At 38.0% G+C, this 19,096-nt stretch overlaps 1 protein-coding gene across 1 annotated transcript in view; it reads right to left on the reverse strand.

Moving 5' to 3' along the window:
* The window catches only part of FMNL2 (formin like 2), a 378,592-nt gene that overhangs the window by 57,070 nt on the left and 302,426 nt on the right, over positions 1-19,096 (reverse strand). Inside the window, 3 exon segments of the mRNA XM_020970317.2 lie at positions 12,162-12,255; positions 14,481-14,557; positions 16,746-16,854. Coding sequence (XP_020825976.1) covers positions 12,162-12,255; positions 14,481-14,557; positions 16,746-16,854 — 280 coding nt within the window.

Here is a 19,096-nt window from a genome sequence, read left to right on the forward strand (position 1 = left end):
TCCAATCCTTAACACTACTAGTGCCCTCCTTCCCAAACTGTCTCACATTTAACTACTTTGTATATTATTTGTATTTACTTGCTTTATCTCGTACATCTTTATATCTGTGCTTGTCTTCCCAGCGAAATGTAAGCCCCTTGCTCTTTGAGTTTGTTCCATTTTTTTTTTCCCTTTGGGTGAGGCAATTGGGGTTAAGTGACTTGCCCAGAGTCACACAGCTAGTGGGTGTTCTATGTCTGAGGCTGGATTTGAACTCAGGGTCTCCTGACTCCAGGGCCGGTGCTCTATCCACTGTGCCACCCTGCTGCCCCTTCTGTTCCATTTTTTGTACTCCTATCCTTAGCGCCTCTTTGAGCTTACTAAACGTTCTCTGATTGATCGCTCTTGACTATTTCAAGAGTCTCCTACTTGTTCTCTCTTCCCTCTTCCAATCCATTCTCTATGCAACTGCAAAATTGATATTCCAAACTGATATATATTGATGTCGATTAAATGATGCCCTACCCCCTCACTTCAAAATCATCAGTGATTCCTTATTGCCTCTAACATGAAATACAAAATCCTGAGTCAGTCATTTATGATTTCCTGTAATCTAGCCTCCACCTCAGACCTATTCAGTCTATCTCCCATTCCTCCTCTTGTCACACTCTTCATTCCAGTCAAACCGCTGCCCCTCAGAAACAATATTCTAGCTCTGGCTCTCTTGCTGTTGCTAAGTGTTCTCCTCCACCCACAATACACTCCTCCTGCATCTCCAACTCAGAGAATCCTTAGCTCCTTTCAAGGCCCAGCTCAACTATCATCTCCCACCAGACAGCTTTCTTGATCCTCTCAGTTTTGAACACCCTCTGCCTCCCTGAAATTGCTCAGTACTCTATGGTACCCTCTTGTATTTATTTATCTGCATTATCTGTTGTATGCTACTAGTAGAACATAAGCTCTAGGAGGGTAAGGACCGCTTCATTTTTATCTTTGTATCTGCAATACCTAGCCCAGTACACAGCACCTAGTAGTTACTTAATAAGTCTTTGCTGAACTGAATTAAAAGTGAACGACTTTGAACTAGGAACTAAAACAATCATTGCTGTTTGATGAAATGATGGCAATAATACTTTGGCAATTGTAAGGCACCTACAGCCTTAGATCTGAGATATTTTCTTTCTATATCCTTCAGGTAGTTGATCTGCAAAATGATGACTGCCTTTCTTAAAGTTAACTATTTATACAAAAATACATACCTATATGTATAGTCATAAGTGTCTAAAGGGCCAAAATTTGCCTTTCTATGGTTTAGGATCATAAATTTAGAAATGGAAGGGATCTCAGAGGCCATTTATTCCAACTTCCTCATTTTAGAGTAGAGGAAACTGAAGTCCCCGGAGGTTAAGTGACTTGCTCAAGGACACAAAGGTAATAAACAACAAAGGTAGGATTTGAACCCAGGCCCTCTGAGTCAACTCTTTCTTCAGTCTAGTTGGCTGATTATTAATGGAGAACACATCAACAGAGGGCTTATGTACTGTGGTAGTTCAAGCCCAGTTCCTGAAGGTTCTACTTAAACACCTGTGAGTAGTAATCATCCCTCTGGGGACCCAAATTTCCAGCAAGTTATAGAACTGGCCCCAGAAAGGGTGCCATATTGTTTTCCCACATTCAACAATAAACTTGTCAAAAGCAAAGACAGAACGTATTGTTCATTTTTCCAAACTCTCAGTATATATTACAGTGATCTTCGTATGGGCCCCAATAAGTTTGGTAACTGAGAAGTTAAAAAATATTCAGATTTTTTTAAATCTGGAAAAGAAAGGGTTAAATGATTAACTTAGTATCTTCACCAGTGAAGGGATATTGTACAAAAGATACTGAATACATATAGAAAGAATAAGGGAAAATGCCTCTCCTACACCCGAAAGGAAAACTTGACCATCTGAACTCAGAATACACTGGAATACAAGAAGCTAGGAGCCCTTCCCACCCCCAATCAACTTATTTAGTGAAATAAATATCTTTCGGGAACAGTTAACTTCAAATCTGTGATTGAGTCAAGAGATTAGATTGGCTGACTTCTAACTAGACCTTCCAATTCTGTGAATATCTTACTCCTTGACTTACTCGTTGACCACCAATAGTCTCCATTTTCACCCCATGTAAAACTACTTAACCAGGCTGAGAAAGCAGATTAAGAATACACAAATCAGGCCCTCTCTCCCAAAGCACATCTCCCATTCTACACAGCATCCTTTGTGGGGTCAGGAGGAGTCAGGCGAGAAAGAGTAAAGAGTGAGTTCCTCCAAAATAAGAAGCAGAAACCAAGGGGATGTCAACACAGGTCTTCAACATTAACTGCTGAAAATATGAAGAGCTCTTAAAACCTGGGAAAGCTAGCCAGAGTACTAAAACGTCCATCTTTATGTTTTGTTTTTCAATCTTGATAATGGCATTGCCATGGTTATTATTGCTTTCCCCCCCCCCAGCTCCATCCCACAGCAGAGTGCTTCACATTGTCCTCATGTGCCTTATAATCTTTAAAATATATCTAAATGTCAAAGACAACAACTTCTTGAAAGACAACTTCTAATCTGAGGCCCAGTGCCACTTCTCTGTTTCAGATTCTCCAGGGCTTACAGAAAAAACATTCAGCTTTTTTCTTTTCATTCTCTTCAGCGTTTTTCCTTTTCCTTTGTCATCTCTTAAGGATATGAAAGGGAACAGCAGACACCAGATAAAAGGAACATTCTTCTAGTCCCTTATTTTGCAGTTGGCAAAAAACTAAGGTTTTAAAGAGATCCTTTTTATACATACAGAAATAAAACAGGATGACAAAGGAAGCACCTTCTCCTGGAAAAACAGTGGCTGCTGTGAACAAGACAGAGAATGGACCTCTTTGTTTGTAATATAAAATTTCACACAGGCTTGGGGGCAGGGGGAGGGATATAATTAAAGCAGAGTTGCAAAGCAAAGCAACCCCACAGATGCGAATCTTGATAACACGATCATTTAATCTATTCTTAAGTAATATTTTTGCCAGGCACCATTATCCTTGTGTCTTGAACATATCTATTTTTTTTCCACATCAAAGAAGGCAGAAGGCCCTGAAGATTATCAGAAGTGATTGAATACAGCAGCTGATGGAGCAGAATACAATCAGTAGAGGAAGGAGAACCAAAGGTATTTTACATATTTATGGCAAAATTACTATTATAAATATAAAACACCGTATATCTGGGCCCTCATCTGTTAAAGTATCGTCACTTTATGCCCATCTAACAACCAATGGCCACAACAAAATTTACTCCAGCTTATGGATGGCAGAAACAACTAACTTAAAACGACCCATGCCACAAGAAGTTTGGAGGTGCACTTCCTCCTATTAGCTTTTCTCATGGTTCTGATGACACATAGCTACAGCATTAGGGCTGCCCGCAATTGTATCACACTGACTTTCTCCTTACTCATCAGATGGGTGGGAAAATCCAAGTCATGCAATAAGTTAGTAAGTCTTTTTTTTTTAAACCTGTGCCCAGGTATCCTGAGGCAGCTGCTTTTCCTTGGGCTTTTGGTCATATTATTGACTACACAGTAGCCATAAAGGTGGCCTGTTTTTCTAGCTTTTTAAAGCAGAGCTACAAACACTCCTAGGTAAAGCTGGGGATCCTAGAATTCATGTGATTAAGCTGACGCCTATCCTGCTCTTCCTCTTCCCAACCCGATGCTCTCTCTCCTTATTGGTTTTATGTTTAGGGTTCCTAGGAAGATCATTTACCAAGAGGAGCAGAACATTTTTCTCCATGGATTAAGTATGTGCACCAGCTATTCATCTCACTTTTTCTATTTAATATCACCTGTAATCCAAGCATGTAAGTGATTTTTTGATGTTGATGATGATGATGATGATGAAAGAAGCTAGATTACCACAAATGGGTAAAGCAGCCATGATGTAGTACATAGAGAACTGACCTAGAAAGCAAGAAGTGCTAGTTTCAAGTATTAGCTCTGACATTTTTTATTGGCCAACTTCAAGCCTGGAATGCACTCCCTCCTCTTCACCTCTGTCTTACAGAGACCCCTTCTTCAAGATTCAATTCAAAACCCAGCTAAGATAACCAGAAACTGAAAATGACAGCTAAAATGAAGCTCTAAAATTTATAAGATTCTATAACTTACTGTCACAGTAGTATATATTGGTGTCTTTTGATTTGCATAGTAAATATGTAACTAGGGAAAAAAGATGCAATTCAAATGCCACTGCCTACTTAAAGCTTTTCCTGCTCCCTCAACTGCTAGTATCCTCCTTTTACAACCACTTTGGTTTTTTTTAACTACTTTGTATTTATTTAGATGTATTCTTTTCCCTTTTCCGTGAGGGGGAGAGAGAGAGAGAGAGAGAGAGAGAGAGAGAGAGAGAGAGAGAGAGAGAGAGAGAGAGAGTGTGTGAGAGTGTGTGAGTGTGTGTGTGTGTGTGTGTGTGTGTGTGTGTGTGTGTGTATGTACTTGACTTCCTTTTTTTTTTTTTTTTGGCTAGGCAATGGGGTTAAGTGACTTGCCCAGAGTCACACAGCTAGTGTTATGTGTGTCTGAGGCTGGATTTGAACTCAGGTCCTCCTGAATCCAGGGTCGGTACTCTATCCACTGCACCCCCTAGCTGCTTGTACACTTGACTTCTCTATTGGAATGTAAGCTCCTAGAGAGCAGGGATTCATTCTTCACATTTGAATCCACAGCACTCAGAAGTGTGCCTGGCACATAGTAGGCACTTAATAAATGCTTGTTAAAGAATGTATTTAACAAAGACTGTGGACTCCAGGCAATTCAGTTAACCTCTTACTACCTTAGGCAGCTCTCTAAAACTATAAAGTTGAAGACTAGCTGTCAAGCTGTATAAACAGCAAGCTTCCTCATCAGTAATTTCCTATACCCATGAAATCACAGATCAAAGACATTTAAAAAGTCATAGAAGGTGACACTTACAAACTCTGGATAAATGACCTCATATCACCTTTTTTTGGTCATTGCTTGTTTTGTTGCCGCTAGAAAGTTATAGTCCCATCCAATAGTATGAGGGCCAGACAGTGTATCAGATGTGTGCACTAAATACCTCAATGGAGCAACCTTCCGGAACAGCTATCATATACTTCAGGCTTTCCTACGGCAAGTTTGCCAAAAGAGTTCCCCCTTTGGGGGCCTGTAAGTGGTGTATTTTGAGAAATGTCACAAGGAGCCTTACTGAAGGGATAAAGCACAATGGAGCCCTCTATTCCTATTTACCTCTGCCCTTGGCACTCCCTTCCATGGAGCTGTCTATTATTGTTTAGAAAAAAACTATGAATAGTCCAATTCAGACTCCACACTGTGTGATTAAATCATATAAAGCGCATTACTATGCAATGCAAATATGAATTAATCATCTCAATCACTGAAACTATTTCCTAGTTCTTAAATACAATGGCAAAGGGTTGAAAGTCCTATCTTCTGTTTTGTCTTATGTGAATAACAAAGTAATTCCTTTCAAGGACTTGCATTCCTATAGCTATATTATCTATGAGTTTTGCTTGATGGTACCTAAAAAAAGTGAAGTCTTGCTTTTTTAATGAAATAGATTCATTTAAAAACATGCAAACCTTTGTCATCTTAACAGTCAAATTTTAATTTTCCTCGCTACTGAAATATTAAGAGAAATCTCCCAGAGATCTTAATTAAACTCAAATACTATGTTTGCCTAGTGATTACCTTTTGAAATATGAGGGAGTTATCTTAACAGTAAGTTCAAAAGCTGCTAAGGATAAGGAGAAACTAGACAAAAGGTTTGGGGACTGAGGAAGAGGTGAAGGAAGAGAGAAGAACAGAGATTAGAACAAAAAGTATAGCAGTTCTGGCCAGATCTAAACAACAAGGGAAAAATGAGATGGGAACCAATAAAAGCTTTCTTAGGAGCTACCTTAACACCACCCAAGTGGTAGGCTTGGCGTTTAATAAGCCACAGTAAACCAGTCTAATCAGATCCAAATTGGTGGCAGTCATAAGGATGCACATTTTTCTCTTAATAAAGGAAATGTACCTAATAAACAGGTACATGGTGTGGTTTTGAGAATGTGAATCCCTAAATTAAAGAAATTCTATAAAAGCATGTGAAAATCATTCTTCATGCTCCTCCTATTCAAAGTCATGCGTGACACTAAAGCAGCTGGCAGGACCATTCTGTGCCAGATGTAATCCTTCTATCCTGAAACATTAGAGAGGCTGGATTAGGTGGGATTACCCTCCAAAGATTGCTGGTACCAAACCACAATGTCTTCTCCTCTCCTGTCCAATTTGGCCTACTGTAAATAAAATCTTACAGGCTTCTGGAATTCAGTTAAGAAAGTGTAGCACAAGTGGCTTCTGATGCCCAACTGGCAAACCATGTAAGAATTCCCAAGGAAATCTTCTATCTATGGAAAGAAGCAGTGGCTCCTTGTGAGAGGTACCATGCCTGGCAAGGAAAACTGCGACCTTGGGAGACATTTCACAAGTTTTTCACTATTTCTGACACTGTTTCACTGAGAGATCAAAAGGAGGAGGGAGGTAGGCCTTCAAAAACCTAGCATTCTGGAACTGAAGGAGTACAGTGAATTGTACTGCATCTTAATCAATTCCAAGAAATCTGGACAATGTGATAACCTGGAGTTTCCTGAAGATATTACTGGTGTCCCAGGAAGCAATTTGGTGTCAAGGCTTCATCAAGCTCCAAATGATTTTTCCTCATTTTGGTTCTCCCCATCCCTACCCAGACTATAGGAAAAATAGGAAAAGACAAGATGAGGTGTTTCCACACACAACGGGAAGAAACTAGGATAGGGCATGGGTAAAATAAGGCATGGGTAAAAAGAAACCTAGAGTTGGGGCTTTTAGATACCTAAAGGAACTTAAAAGCACTAAGGCAAGTTCTGGGTAAAACATGGATTCAGTCCAAAGGCCAAACTTAAGGACTAGAAGGCAACATGTGGTCTTCAGGCAGCAGGTTCCCCACCCTTGGACTAAGTGATGTCACTACTTCACACTGAGGTTATTTTAGAGAGAAGCGGGGGGGTTATCATGACTATAATTCCAGACCAGGACGACACTCAAGTGTGGCCTTTTGATGATTTGTTCTGTGAAGTTTGGATTCAGTCAAAGGGCCACACTTGAGGACCTAAAGGACCACATGTGGGCCTCGAGGCCGCAGGTACCCCAACCCTGTCCCAAACAGCCACCATGATGATAGGTGGGAAATAATGTCATGTCTTTCAGGGCAAGGAAGATAGTTTCTAGGTTTGAAAGACCCTATGATAATTGGGCAAAATTGAAACAGGTGACAATCCAAGAACTAAAGGAAAGACGGATGGAAGGTTTGGGGTTTGTTTGCACAAAAATACGGGACATCCAGTAAAAACTATTTAGGAGAAAGAATGGTGAGGACAGTTTAAAAGTTAAAATTTTATGCACAATTTATCAATTTTGTAAAAAATCTCTCTTCACTAAGAGGCACTGTTTAGCTTTTTAAGTTAATATACCCTTTTGCTCTTTCCCAGACTATCTAAGATACATCTTGACAGTGGAACTTAAATGATGACACTTTCTTATATAGTGTGAGCTGAACGTTGGGTTTTTTTTTCCTACAAAAACAAGTGTTTGAAAGGGAAAAGATAAGACTATGGGACAAGGCTGATGTGTTCCCTGGTGGTAAGTGTATGTGTGTTTGTTTTTTTAAAAGCTGTGATGGCTGAAGGCACCCTAGTCACACACAGGAAGAACTGAAACCCAGAGAGGAGACTGCTACATAGATGGGATTGTGATTGAGGGGCAGTCTTGCTATAAATCCATCACTAAATCTTTATATGTCAATGACTCAGAAACTCTCCACAAGATCAGCTCCATATATTTAGAGCCAAATGCCCTAAAACTTCAGCACTGAAAACTAACTTAACACTGATCTTATCCCAATACTGAGAATGGCTTCATCAAATAGGAGAGAGGAAGCTACACAAATAAGTAGCTAGATAGGAATGAAGGGGAGGTAGTGGTGGTAATTGGGGAGGGAAACTAGGCCTCTCTAATCTGAGTGCAGGAACTAAAAGACTCTGAAGATCCGTAAAAAAATAAACAAAAAACCCTAACCACATAACAATGTGTAACAAATCAGAGATAATGACAAGATTCAGTAAAAAAAAATTAGTCTTGGTCTCATCTTTTCAACAATAAACATTCATTAGAGTGGGTGTTACCAAGCATTATGAACTGACTTGACAAATAAATTGTCTTGTATAAATACCAAGTGTCCCAAAAGTCTTTATACAGTTTTCAGCTTTAAAAATTTCAGAAGTATAATGGCTACAAGCTTACAAAAAAGGGAAAAAAGCCAGCAATTTTTAAAAGTTTAATTATTTAAATTTATTTTATACTTAATAAGTTTCCTGAATTTTGAAGAATAAATTTTTAGTTTTAACAAGAAGGAACATTCTATCATTGTTTGAGTGTGACAGTTTCTGAATGACATTGTCTCAGTCCAATGGATTGGTAGAAGAAGACCTCTTGCTTGGCCACCATAGTCTTGCTCTATCTCCATTAGACTTTTACTTGTGGGGTAACATCAAAAGTGTCGCATTCTCATCTAAATTTTGTTCTTTGGATAATTTCAAGGCTAGGATTACAAATGCAAATCCTTTCAGTCCTTGAGCAGCCACTGGTGAAAGCTTTTACAAAGTTTGAAAATTTAAGAGTAATGTATAGTACAAGACAGTCATTATGTGGTATTGTAATAATCCTATCAATGTTTTAAAATTTCATAGGTTTAAAATGCTGCTTTTTGAAGTTTGTAGCATTTATGCTTCTAAAGTTAATAAAGTTTACAACTACACTAAGACTTTTGGGACAGCCTGGATATGCCAGGCCAGATCAGGTGATCCCCAAGTCTTGAGAGACGCCTCTGTAGCATGCAATGTTTATTGCAAGTTTTTCCATCTAAATCCATGTAATTAAATTTCATTTACCATAATGTACACTAAGGGTACACTAGGGCTCAGCAAGCATGCCAATGGACACTGTTTTAGAAGCACTCTCTATTATTAAATAGAAGATTGCTATAGATATAGTAAAAAAAAACCTCTTGTTTTAGTAAGACTCTCTCAAACAACATTTTGACTTAGAATATTAAATACCTACATGAGGATGATGAAGTCTGGTACAGAAGACATCTCTGCAAGGACTGGAAGATGCCTCCTTTAATGCTACATTTTGAAACAATTAGTGGTAGGTCAAATTAGACATGAATGATTGGTTTGTTGGCTCTGCTAAGAGAAATGCTGAAATAATTGCTAGATGCTTATTTAAGATCCAGAGTCTTTAATTTCCTTTGAGCATCTGGTACCAAATGTCAGCAGTATGTTCTTCTGTATTATTACAGTGACTTGGGAACTAGAGGTCTCAGTGATTTGAGAAAAAGCTGCCTTATGGGGGAAAGTGGGCAGCCATCTCTGTTGAACCCCAGGTTCCAATCTGAGCAGGGTTAATTAAGTCTTTATCCTTCTGAGACAGAGTTTCATCACAATGGAAGAGGTAAAAAAAACTGAGGAACCAAGGACTTTAAAAACTAAGCTTCTCAAGAAAAGCAAGTGTTTCTTCTTTTGACATCTCCATAGCACAGTTCTCTACACAAGATGGTAGCCAAAAAGAAATATTAATGATGAGCTCCTATGTGCAGAGATACAACAGACCTTGTAGAGTAGGATTTCCCAACCACTGAGGGACCAACACCTAAGGCATATTTATTACAAACCTTCAAAATTTTTTAATAATAATAAACTAAAAGAAATTCTGAGTACTCCTCTCTGTAAACTGCTTCTCTCAGATACAATCTCCTCTGTCTCCTAAGTTTTGGACCCCTGCCCAGATTTTTATTTTACTAAATATTGGCCTGGGCTGGGAAAGACTGCTTTATAAGACTAGGGTCTAGCACCTCGAGCCCATCAAAGCCAGATATACATGTCACCTATATGTCTTTGCCTTTGTTAAAAGGGCAAAACACTTTATTCCCTCCGTGAAACAAAATCTAAAGAAAGATAATGTACAAGTTCTTTGCAAATGAGTTCTTCATAAATGACACTAAGACATATTTTCAAATATAACAAAGAAAAGAAATAAAAGCGGTCTGAAATGAAATGAACATCTTACTTATATCCATATGCAGAGTTTCTTAGTGAAATGCGATATTTTCTGCCCTCATTCTGAAAACTCAATATTATTCTCTTTCTTCGGACACACTTATACAAAAGTTCTAAACCAATGGAAGCTAAGAACCCCTACAGAAACAAGCTCTGTCCATGTTTCTTCTCATGGATGGAATGGCTTCTTTTAGATGCCATACTTAGTTCATGGAGGATCAGTATCTAAACAGCCTTCATTCATGCTCAATTACTTGGAATGAGTCATATTTTATTTAGAAGTGTATGATTTTAAAAAATGAATACAGACTGTTCAAGAGAAAATGTGAACTCAATTCAGCATCTTAAAATCCACATGAGTTTTTAGGATTATTTTCACATCTAAGAACATAATCTGTCCCATAGAGTTAGACTCTGAAGTTAGGTAATATACAATAGAAATCTTTTATAATACTCATGTCAAGAGATAGGATTAACGCCTATTTTCTTTTTTTTTGGTTTTTGTTAGTCAGTTTGTTTTGTTGAGGCAATTGAGGTTCAGTGACTTGCCCAGAGTCACACAGCTAGTAAGTGTTATGTGTCTGAGGGCGCATCTGAATTCAGGTCCTCCCGACTCCAGGGCCGGTGCTCTATCCATTGTAGCACCTAGCTGCCCCTGCCTATTTTCTAAGTTAGCAAACTCATATGAACAATATTTCCTCTACATTGTTACTATTTCTGTGGACCATAATTTGCCCTCTGGTATATCCAAACTCGGGCTGTAGAAAATCATGACATGGAATTAATGTAGTTATGCTGCAAGTGTTTCCAGAGCAGACAGTACCTGGTTTGTGACATTTTAAAGTCTCATTTTATCAAGTGTTTCAAGATTAGGAGTTATGTTAGGTACATACGCTGTACTTTATTTCTCCACATTAAATGTTTTGTTTCTAAATGCTGTGTTTAGAAAATACTGTGTGGATTTAAGGACTTTCTGTGATTCTGCACTGGAAAATGGGAGTTCTCTTCATTCTTCCTAAGGTTAAGCTAGAGCTGAAGTCAAGTTGTTGCTTCTAAAGCCATGGTCTGCCATTTGGACATCATTTGGGCTCTTGAAACAGTAGAAATTACATGTGAAGGGCACAGAAAAATACCTTCTATTTCCACATGCCCCCCAAAACAGGCAATATAACAAACTGACCATTTAAAAAGCAGAATTGTTAGCCACATTTCACCACAGTGGGAAAATCACCGTGTCATTTAGCCCACTTTGTACTCCCTACCCTTCTTCCACTGTGGAGCCTTAATATCAATCACTGGGCCATGAAGGTCTCAGCTAAACACCTCAGTACTGAAGGGACATGTAAGCTCCTTAGGGTCAGAGAACGTACTATGGTTACTGAATGCTACTTTTTTCTGCAGTTACCTATGAGGAATATAAGCCATGGTACTTCCTAAGGTCATTCATGACATGAAGCTTTTGGCATGGAACTATTTCTCTAGTCTTTATTCTTACTCATACATGCCCACTTTCTTACGGTTTGCCTATGACAAGATCACCTGTTTTAAATTATAAGCTCCTAAAATCAGGTACTATATTTCTTTTTATTCATTTTGTCCAATACCCATCAAGAGCATGTAATAAATACTATCTGATAATGGCAGCAATGATGAAAAGGACTTACAAAATTTTATAGAGCAGGCCACCAAATACGGGTCCTAATGAAAGCTACATATATCAAACTGGCTATTCCATTCTTATAAAATCTGAAAGTAAGTTAATAATGCAAGTATTATGAATCACAGTCTGAAGTCTAAAAACTAGGAACCGAAAAACATTTCATTGCTCCATCCAAGACATCTTTTCCCCCTGAGGAATACTGTAAAATTTAATTACCACATTCTTTAGGCTCCAGAGCAGGGAAAAAAATAAATTGTTTAGGATTGTTCATATTTAAAAGAGACCATTGAATGCACATTCCACACCACAAATTTGGAGTCTCCTACCTCTTTAAAGTTATCAAATGCTGATAAAATGATTTCATGCCCTCCTCTTACAAGACAAACAGCTGCCAAGAGTTCTAACACAAGTGCTTTCGTTCTGTCAAAACAACAAGAAAGAAAAAAAACCAAAATCAACGAGAACATGATTAATTAGATCCTCCTAGGAAAAATGGAGGCAGCAATGTGAAATACATTTCTAGTGTTTTTAATTTTTACTAGCTTACAATTCTATGATTTGTCTAAGACAGCAAATTTATGACCCATTTGACAGGCCTGCCCCATTTTCACTAACACAGAAATTGGATATTAATGAAAAATCGAGAAAAGAGTTACACCAGCTATTAAACTCTGGGTAAGGACATTGTCTCCCACCTTTAATGTTGAGTGATAACAGTTCTGCTTTGCTTTTAAAACAAATTTACAAGCTGAATAGCAATAGGAAATTTGGAAACGTTAGGAAAAGAAATCATTGGTTACATATTTTCTCCATGCTATGGAAACAAAACTATTTCATTTGTCTAAAAAGTTCAAAATTAAATTAAATAAATGCTCTCATGCTTCAAACTTGCTCATTTGCAGATGGCTCTGAATAAATCCTCTGTGACAATGTGAGTTTGTAACAAGCTTACTTTCCCTCCCTATGTAGGTGACTTGGAACTAGCAAATAACAGCTGTGCTAATATACAGATAGTTTCCCTGTCCCCAGAAACAAAAATAAAACCACATCTGAAAATATTATTGGAAGGAAAACTCAGAGAAAAAATTTCTAAACTTTCAAAGTAAAATGCAACAAGGGTGCATCATATGCCAGCTATTGGTGCCAATGTATAATCGGGCATACCGTGCCTTAGAGAAAGGCTCCCACATGGCATTTTGGACAAAGGTCCTTGTGACAGCCAATGATATAAAAAAATCCTAAACAAAAGCAAATGAGGTTTGGGGGCATGGAGGCTAAGGATGTACTAGTAGGATTATACTCATTTAATACAAACCAAGGAAGTTGATCTGCCAACTCCCAAAGCTCCCCTCACTTGAAATAAAAAATGGTGATCCAATTGGAGAGGATCTCACTTCAAATTAGATTCTTCAGGGGGTCACAAGAGTTCTTAGATATGTGATCGCTCAATCGATCTATCTATCTATCTTTAGAAAACTGACAAAAATAGACTGTAACTAGGAGATATAAAATATTCTGCTGGAATACTAATTATCATGGGGCAACTTTGAAGTAGATAATAAAGAGATACTTCTGGAGATAATCTGTGATTTAAAAACACATTCACAAAAATTATACACGCATATGTGTCCAAGACACATACATGCAGACATATATGCATACACGTGCATTGCATGTAATATACAAAGGGATAAGGATAAGGAATTGGAACTGGGATTTTATTTCTATAGAGAATGCTGAGGCGTCCTCTCTACTGATGACTATCAGCACCTTCTCTACTACTTACTGTTTTCAAGAATTGACAAAAGCACTATCAGGTTGAATAACTTGCCCAGGTTATGTAGCCAGTCTATGTCAAAGGAGGACCTTGAATCCAGGTTCTTTTTGCTTTTATGTTATGTTAGGCCATTATATTATGCCATCTCTCATAATAATAATATACACACATTCATATATACACACAGTGGTGGTAGGATACTCACAGCAATGAGATCACAGATCCACTTAAGCATATAACGACATATAAGCATATATACAAATATATAGATATACACCTACGTACAAAGTTATACACACCGACACAAATACATACACATGTGCTTTGAAAACAAACTAAAAGAACATACCTTCCTTTTGCTTTTCAAGGTTCAAGGCTTTAGACACATACTTCTAGTTTCTAGCCCTTATAAAAATTATTCCATATAGACTTTCTTGAATAACCTTACTATCAAAGACTACAGGTCTCAAGGTGATATAATAGGAGGAAGGGATCACTTTTTCTATAAAAAATATTACCATTTGGGTGATGACACTATTGAGTGATGACATATACCAAAGGTATAAGTAGAGGTTCCCAAGATTCTACCACTATCACATTCTTAGATATCCCCACTTCATCCAACAGACTTGAAGATAATAGAGATCAGTTCTATCAAGCAATGAAAGCTAATGAGATCTAAAAGTTAGCAGTGTCACCATTTAACTGTGCTATATGAAATTGCTAAAATAAACATTTTTAAACCTACAGTATCGTGTTTCATTCCAGAGAGAAATATAGGCGGTTCTATAATTTAAAGAGACCAAACAGTTTAAGTCTATGACTTAATTAGCTTGTATTAGTTTTATATATCACAGAAAAACCTTACCTGGGGTTTTTGTTGTTCAAACTTAGTGCAATTTCATTAACAGCGTGTGGATGTGACATGACCATATTGAAGCCATACTGAAATCAACAGAAAAACAGAACGGTTTACAGTTCAGTTTGGGGGCTGTCAAATATTTATTAAAAAAAAAAATTAAAAATTTTAAAGTCTAGCCTATTTCCATGGGAACCATGACCAGAATATCTAATCATCGGATCTGGCAACTTTTGTAATTTCTGTAAACTTTTCCTAACTTCAGTAAAATTTGAATGATTAATAAAATTCTGGCCAAGTCACAGAATTAGCCAGAGGACTGGGAAGTCACCACTAGCTAAGTCATAGTCATAAGTCATCAAATTCTGACCCCTTTTGTCTTCATGTAGCCATTTCTTCCTACAGTCATCCTTATAATAATTATAATAAAGTAGCTTTGATCATCATTTTATTGTATGCAAGCGTAAATGAAAACAAAAAGATTTTAAGGGTGATAACTGAAGGTCCCATAAGCAACTAATGACATTAGTGCTAATTTTTAGTCACAGCTATTTTATCTTGCTAAATTTCCTCAGGATGCCTTCCTTTTTTCCCCTTTATTTTCACCTTTGTACAGTCCTTCTTATTGGACTTCTAAATCTGTTTCCCTACAAATCTTTTATATTTACCTTTCAGTAGAGTTTCAATTCGATGTCATCAGTTTGTCATAAACAACAATTACATATTTCTAAAGAACACTTTATCACTGTTTAAGCCAGGAAATAAAAGTCTATAAGCCTAGCTCTCTATTACCAAAAGATCTTACTCATCCTTTTTATGATTGCATGGCACTTTATTCTTGCCTGTCAGAATTGTGGGGACTCTACTACCAGACAGACCTGCCAAAGACTCTAGCTGGGTATCTCACTATAATCACAGCCACAATCACCCATGGAAAATCCTGCCTTGACTAGGGAGCAGCACTGCTCTTTACCACTGGCATGAAGGAAAATACATTGCTTCTGGACTTATATGACGTTCACAATATACCTTTCGCAACACATTTCTCTGTCTAGTCTCTTCTGCCTGATTTAAACCCGACACTCTGTTCTTATTATACTTGGCCTCTATCTCTGCCAGTGCTCTGTTGCTCATTTTGTAACTATAGAAACTGAACCCTGCCTGTGTAGCCCAATTAGATTCTCTTGCCTAGTTCAAACCTTTGGAGACACTTGCCTATTCCCTCTAGTATGGCCTAATCCCCTTCAGTTCTAACTTCTGCTTTACCCACATTAATGTACCTTGCATGCCCATTCCTCATACTTGGGTTTATACTATCTGATCTCCTGAATGAGTTCTTGGCTGTACATCACACTTTCTTCTAAGTCCCACAAACAAGACCAAGGTCTCAGTGCTGGCTGTTCTGTTTGGCATTAAAAAGCCTTTTATAACCTTCTCCCCCTCCTCCCTTTTCATTTTTATCACACGTTAATCCTCCTCCCTCCAAGTACTCTGCGATCCAGTAACATTGGCCTCCTAGAGGTTTCTTGAACAAGACATTTCATCTCCAAACTCTGGGCACTTTCCCTGGCATCCCTCATTCCTTGAATTCTCTTCTTCCTCATCTCCACTTTTCCAGCTTCCATGGCTTCCTTCAAGTCCTGGCTAAAATCCCTTCTATGAAAAGCCTTTCCCGATTCCCTTAATGCTAGTGCCTGCTCTGTTGACAATATCCAATTCATCCAGTCTACATTTTATTTGTCCATAGTTGTTTGCATATTATCTCCCCCATTATTGGACTGTGAGCAAACTGAGTGCTGGAACTGTCCTTTGACTTTCTCTGTGTCCCCAGGTGCTTAGCTCAGTGCCAGGCACAGCACAGACACTTAAAAAATTCTTGTTCACCTGACACCTGGCCTTTTGCTGCTTATGTTCTGACAGTGACACTCTCTTATGGACAAAAACATTCTCTTAAATTGGAGATACTTTATTTTTATAAAGAAAAAAAAATGTCCCCCATCACTTATTTCTCCCCAGATTAGGAGATATCATCAGAATAAAGGGAACAAACCAAATTTTAAGTTTCTAAATCATTAGAATTTTCTTTCTGACCATGATATCATATTGGAAATTTGGGGACATTTAAAATGGAAATAACATAAAGAAGAAAATTAAAATATGGTCTAGGTTCAATTTGTCTAGATGGTCAAGAGGACCTTTGCCGGGGGCAGGGGTGGGGGACGGGGGTAGCGGGCAAATAAATTTAGCAACATTTCCTGAAATAAGAATACATACCTGGTAATTCATGATGGCACGTAAACACATGATACAGACGTGAACATCATCCTTTTTACTCACTAATCTTGAATTTTTCAGAGTTCTTCTGCTTGGCAAAGTATTATAGCTGCAATTGAAAAGAGCAACTTTTACAAAACAACAGACCACTTCCATTAGCTGGGGGATATGTGACTTCAAAAATGGATTTTCCCTACCTTTTACCAGCTAATGACTGGTTTTCATAACATACATTACATGATTCTCCCAGTGCCCGGTGCAAAATAAGTACCAAGTGCAAAAACACCAATGCAAAAATGGCCATCACAAAGCCTTCTTTCAAACTAATACCTGTGTTGTTTGACATAATGGCTCAACACCTTGACATGCTCAGTTGGTTATGCACAAGACACTAAAATGCATCCTACATTGATGGTACACATTCAATAGATGCAAGAAGCCTAAAGACCCACATGAGCAATGTTGGACAGCTACTGGTTCCTAATGAATAAGCTATGTTAGCTTTGCAGAAGTGACCTGAGGCAGGATGCATGCCATCCTAAATGCAGCAAAGAGGTGAGAGGCAGGAAAAGCCTTAGCTTCGTGACTCCATCACTCTTTGAACATGTGGCACATCTTCAACCTGGCATTCTCATCCAAACTTGCCATCTGTGCCATCCAGAAGCTCCTGCTGTGCTACTGCAGACCTAAGCAAAGCAGCACATTCAGGCAGGACCAAACACTTAATGGTGCCAGGCCCTTGAACTTTTTAACACTGTGCAAATGATTCTGAAGGCAGTCACTCACCTAAAGGCAGGTACAGTGGCAGAATCTTGGATGAAAATATGGAATGTGGGGGCGAGGAAGGAAGAAAGAGGAAGAGAGAGAGAGAGAGAGAGAGAGAGAGAGAGAGAGAGAGAGAGAGAGAGAGAGAGAGAGAAAATTTGCCCATGCTTTTTCAAACTAAATTGAGATGCTTGTAATATTGGACTTCCCTCTTTATCATTTACAATGAGAAACTTTTCATTATTAGGAGATCTTGGAGGAAAATAGTCTAGATGATGATCCTGTAGAGGTGACACAAAAACAACTCTGCAGATACCACACAACACAATTCTCTGATTTACATGCTGGGTGTGTATACAGTATCTCAGAATAGAAGCATAGGATGCTAGTTTTCTTTCCAAGCCCAAGACAAAAAGAAATTTTAAAAATGGAAAAATTATTTCCCGAGAAAGAAGCCAATGGCAGAAATGCCCTCACAAAACAAGCTATATCCCCCCTCTACTACTATACTAAATTAGAAATACAGATGAATATTTTGTGATTAACTAACATATTCCTCAAAAAATTTAACAGATGGTTAATGATTTAAAATGTCTGTGGGTATTCTGACAGGTAGATGATTATCTAAAATTGTCTTACTGAGCATACCAATTGATTTCAATTAATCTTCAATTAGTCTCGTAAATAAGCCTACTATTTGGCCAAATTAATTTGGCCAAAGAATTATAACAAAGCATCCTTTTCTAGATAGTAAAATTTTCAGCTATCAGACTATCTTGATTTTGCTAGTCATACAAAGGGGGCTGAATTTCAAGACTTCCTGGTTTGTTTGCAATTAGAAATAAAATCTCCAAATTTCACCAATTACACCATATCTTATTTCAATTGTTTATGTGAAAATGAAAGAAATTGAGGTTAAAGAAACAGGTTCAATTTATATACTCACAAGCTCAATATCATTATCTAGTTTTAAAACCAATTATCATTTCACTAGGACACATCATTTATATACAGCAGCTAGATGGCACAGTGGATAGAATGCTGGGCCTGAAGTCAGAAAGACTTGTCTTCCTGTGTTCAAGTCTAGCCTCAGACTAGCTGTATGAACCTGGGCAAGTCACTTCACCCTGTTTGCCTCAGTTTCTTCATCAGTAAAATGAGCTAGAGAAGAAAATGGCAAACCACTCCAGTATCTTTGCCAAGAATATCCTAAATGGGATCACAGAGTTGGACGTGACTGGAAAATGACGGAACAGCAACATCATTTCACCATAACCACAACCAGAGCATGACTGCTAACATTTCTTGGAAGTCTCACAGAAAATGGTACTTCTTTAAACAATTACCACGCTGCCAGCCTGACCCAACTATGTTTAATCTACATAGCCTACAAATTAGGTTTCTCCTTTTCTCCTACTTTCCTTCTGTTGTTTTTTCCCCCTTGGTATTTATTTTCTAGCTGAACTCAGTCCTTAAGTACACAGTAAACTGTACTAGTGAGACAGTCTTCACCTCTCTGATTGAAAGCATTTCCTGCTACTTTAAAAAAAAAGGCCCCCAAAACCACCAAGAAAGGAAAGTATATT

This window comes from Phascolarctos cinereus, unplaced genomic scaffold, assembly GCF_003287225.1.
Source record: "Phascolarctos cinereus isolate Bilbo 61053 unplaced genomic scaffold, phaCin_HiC Scaffold_726;HRSCAF=1367, whole genome shotgun sequence".
Taxonomy (NCBI): Eukaryota; Metazoa; Chordata; class Mammalia; order Diprotodontia; family Phascolarctidae; genus Phascolarctos; species Phascolarctos cinereus.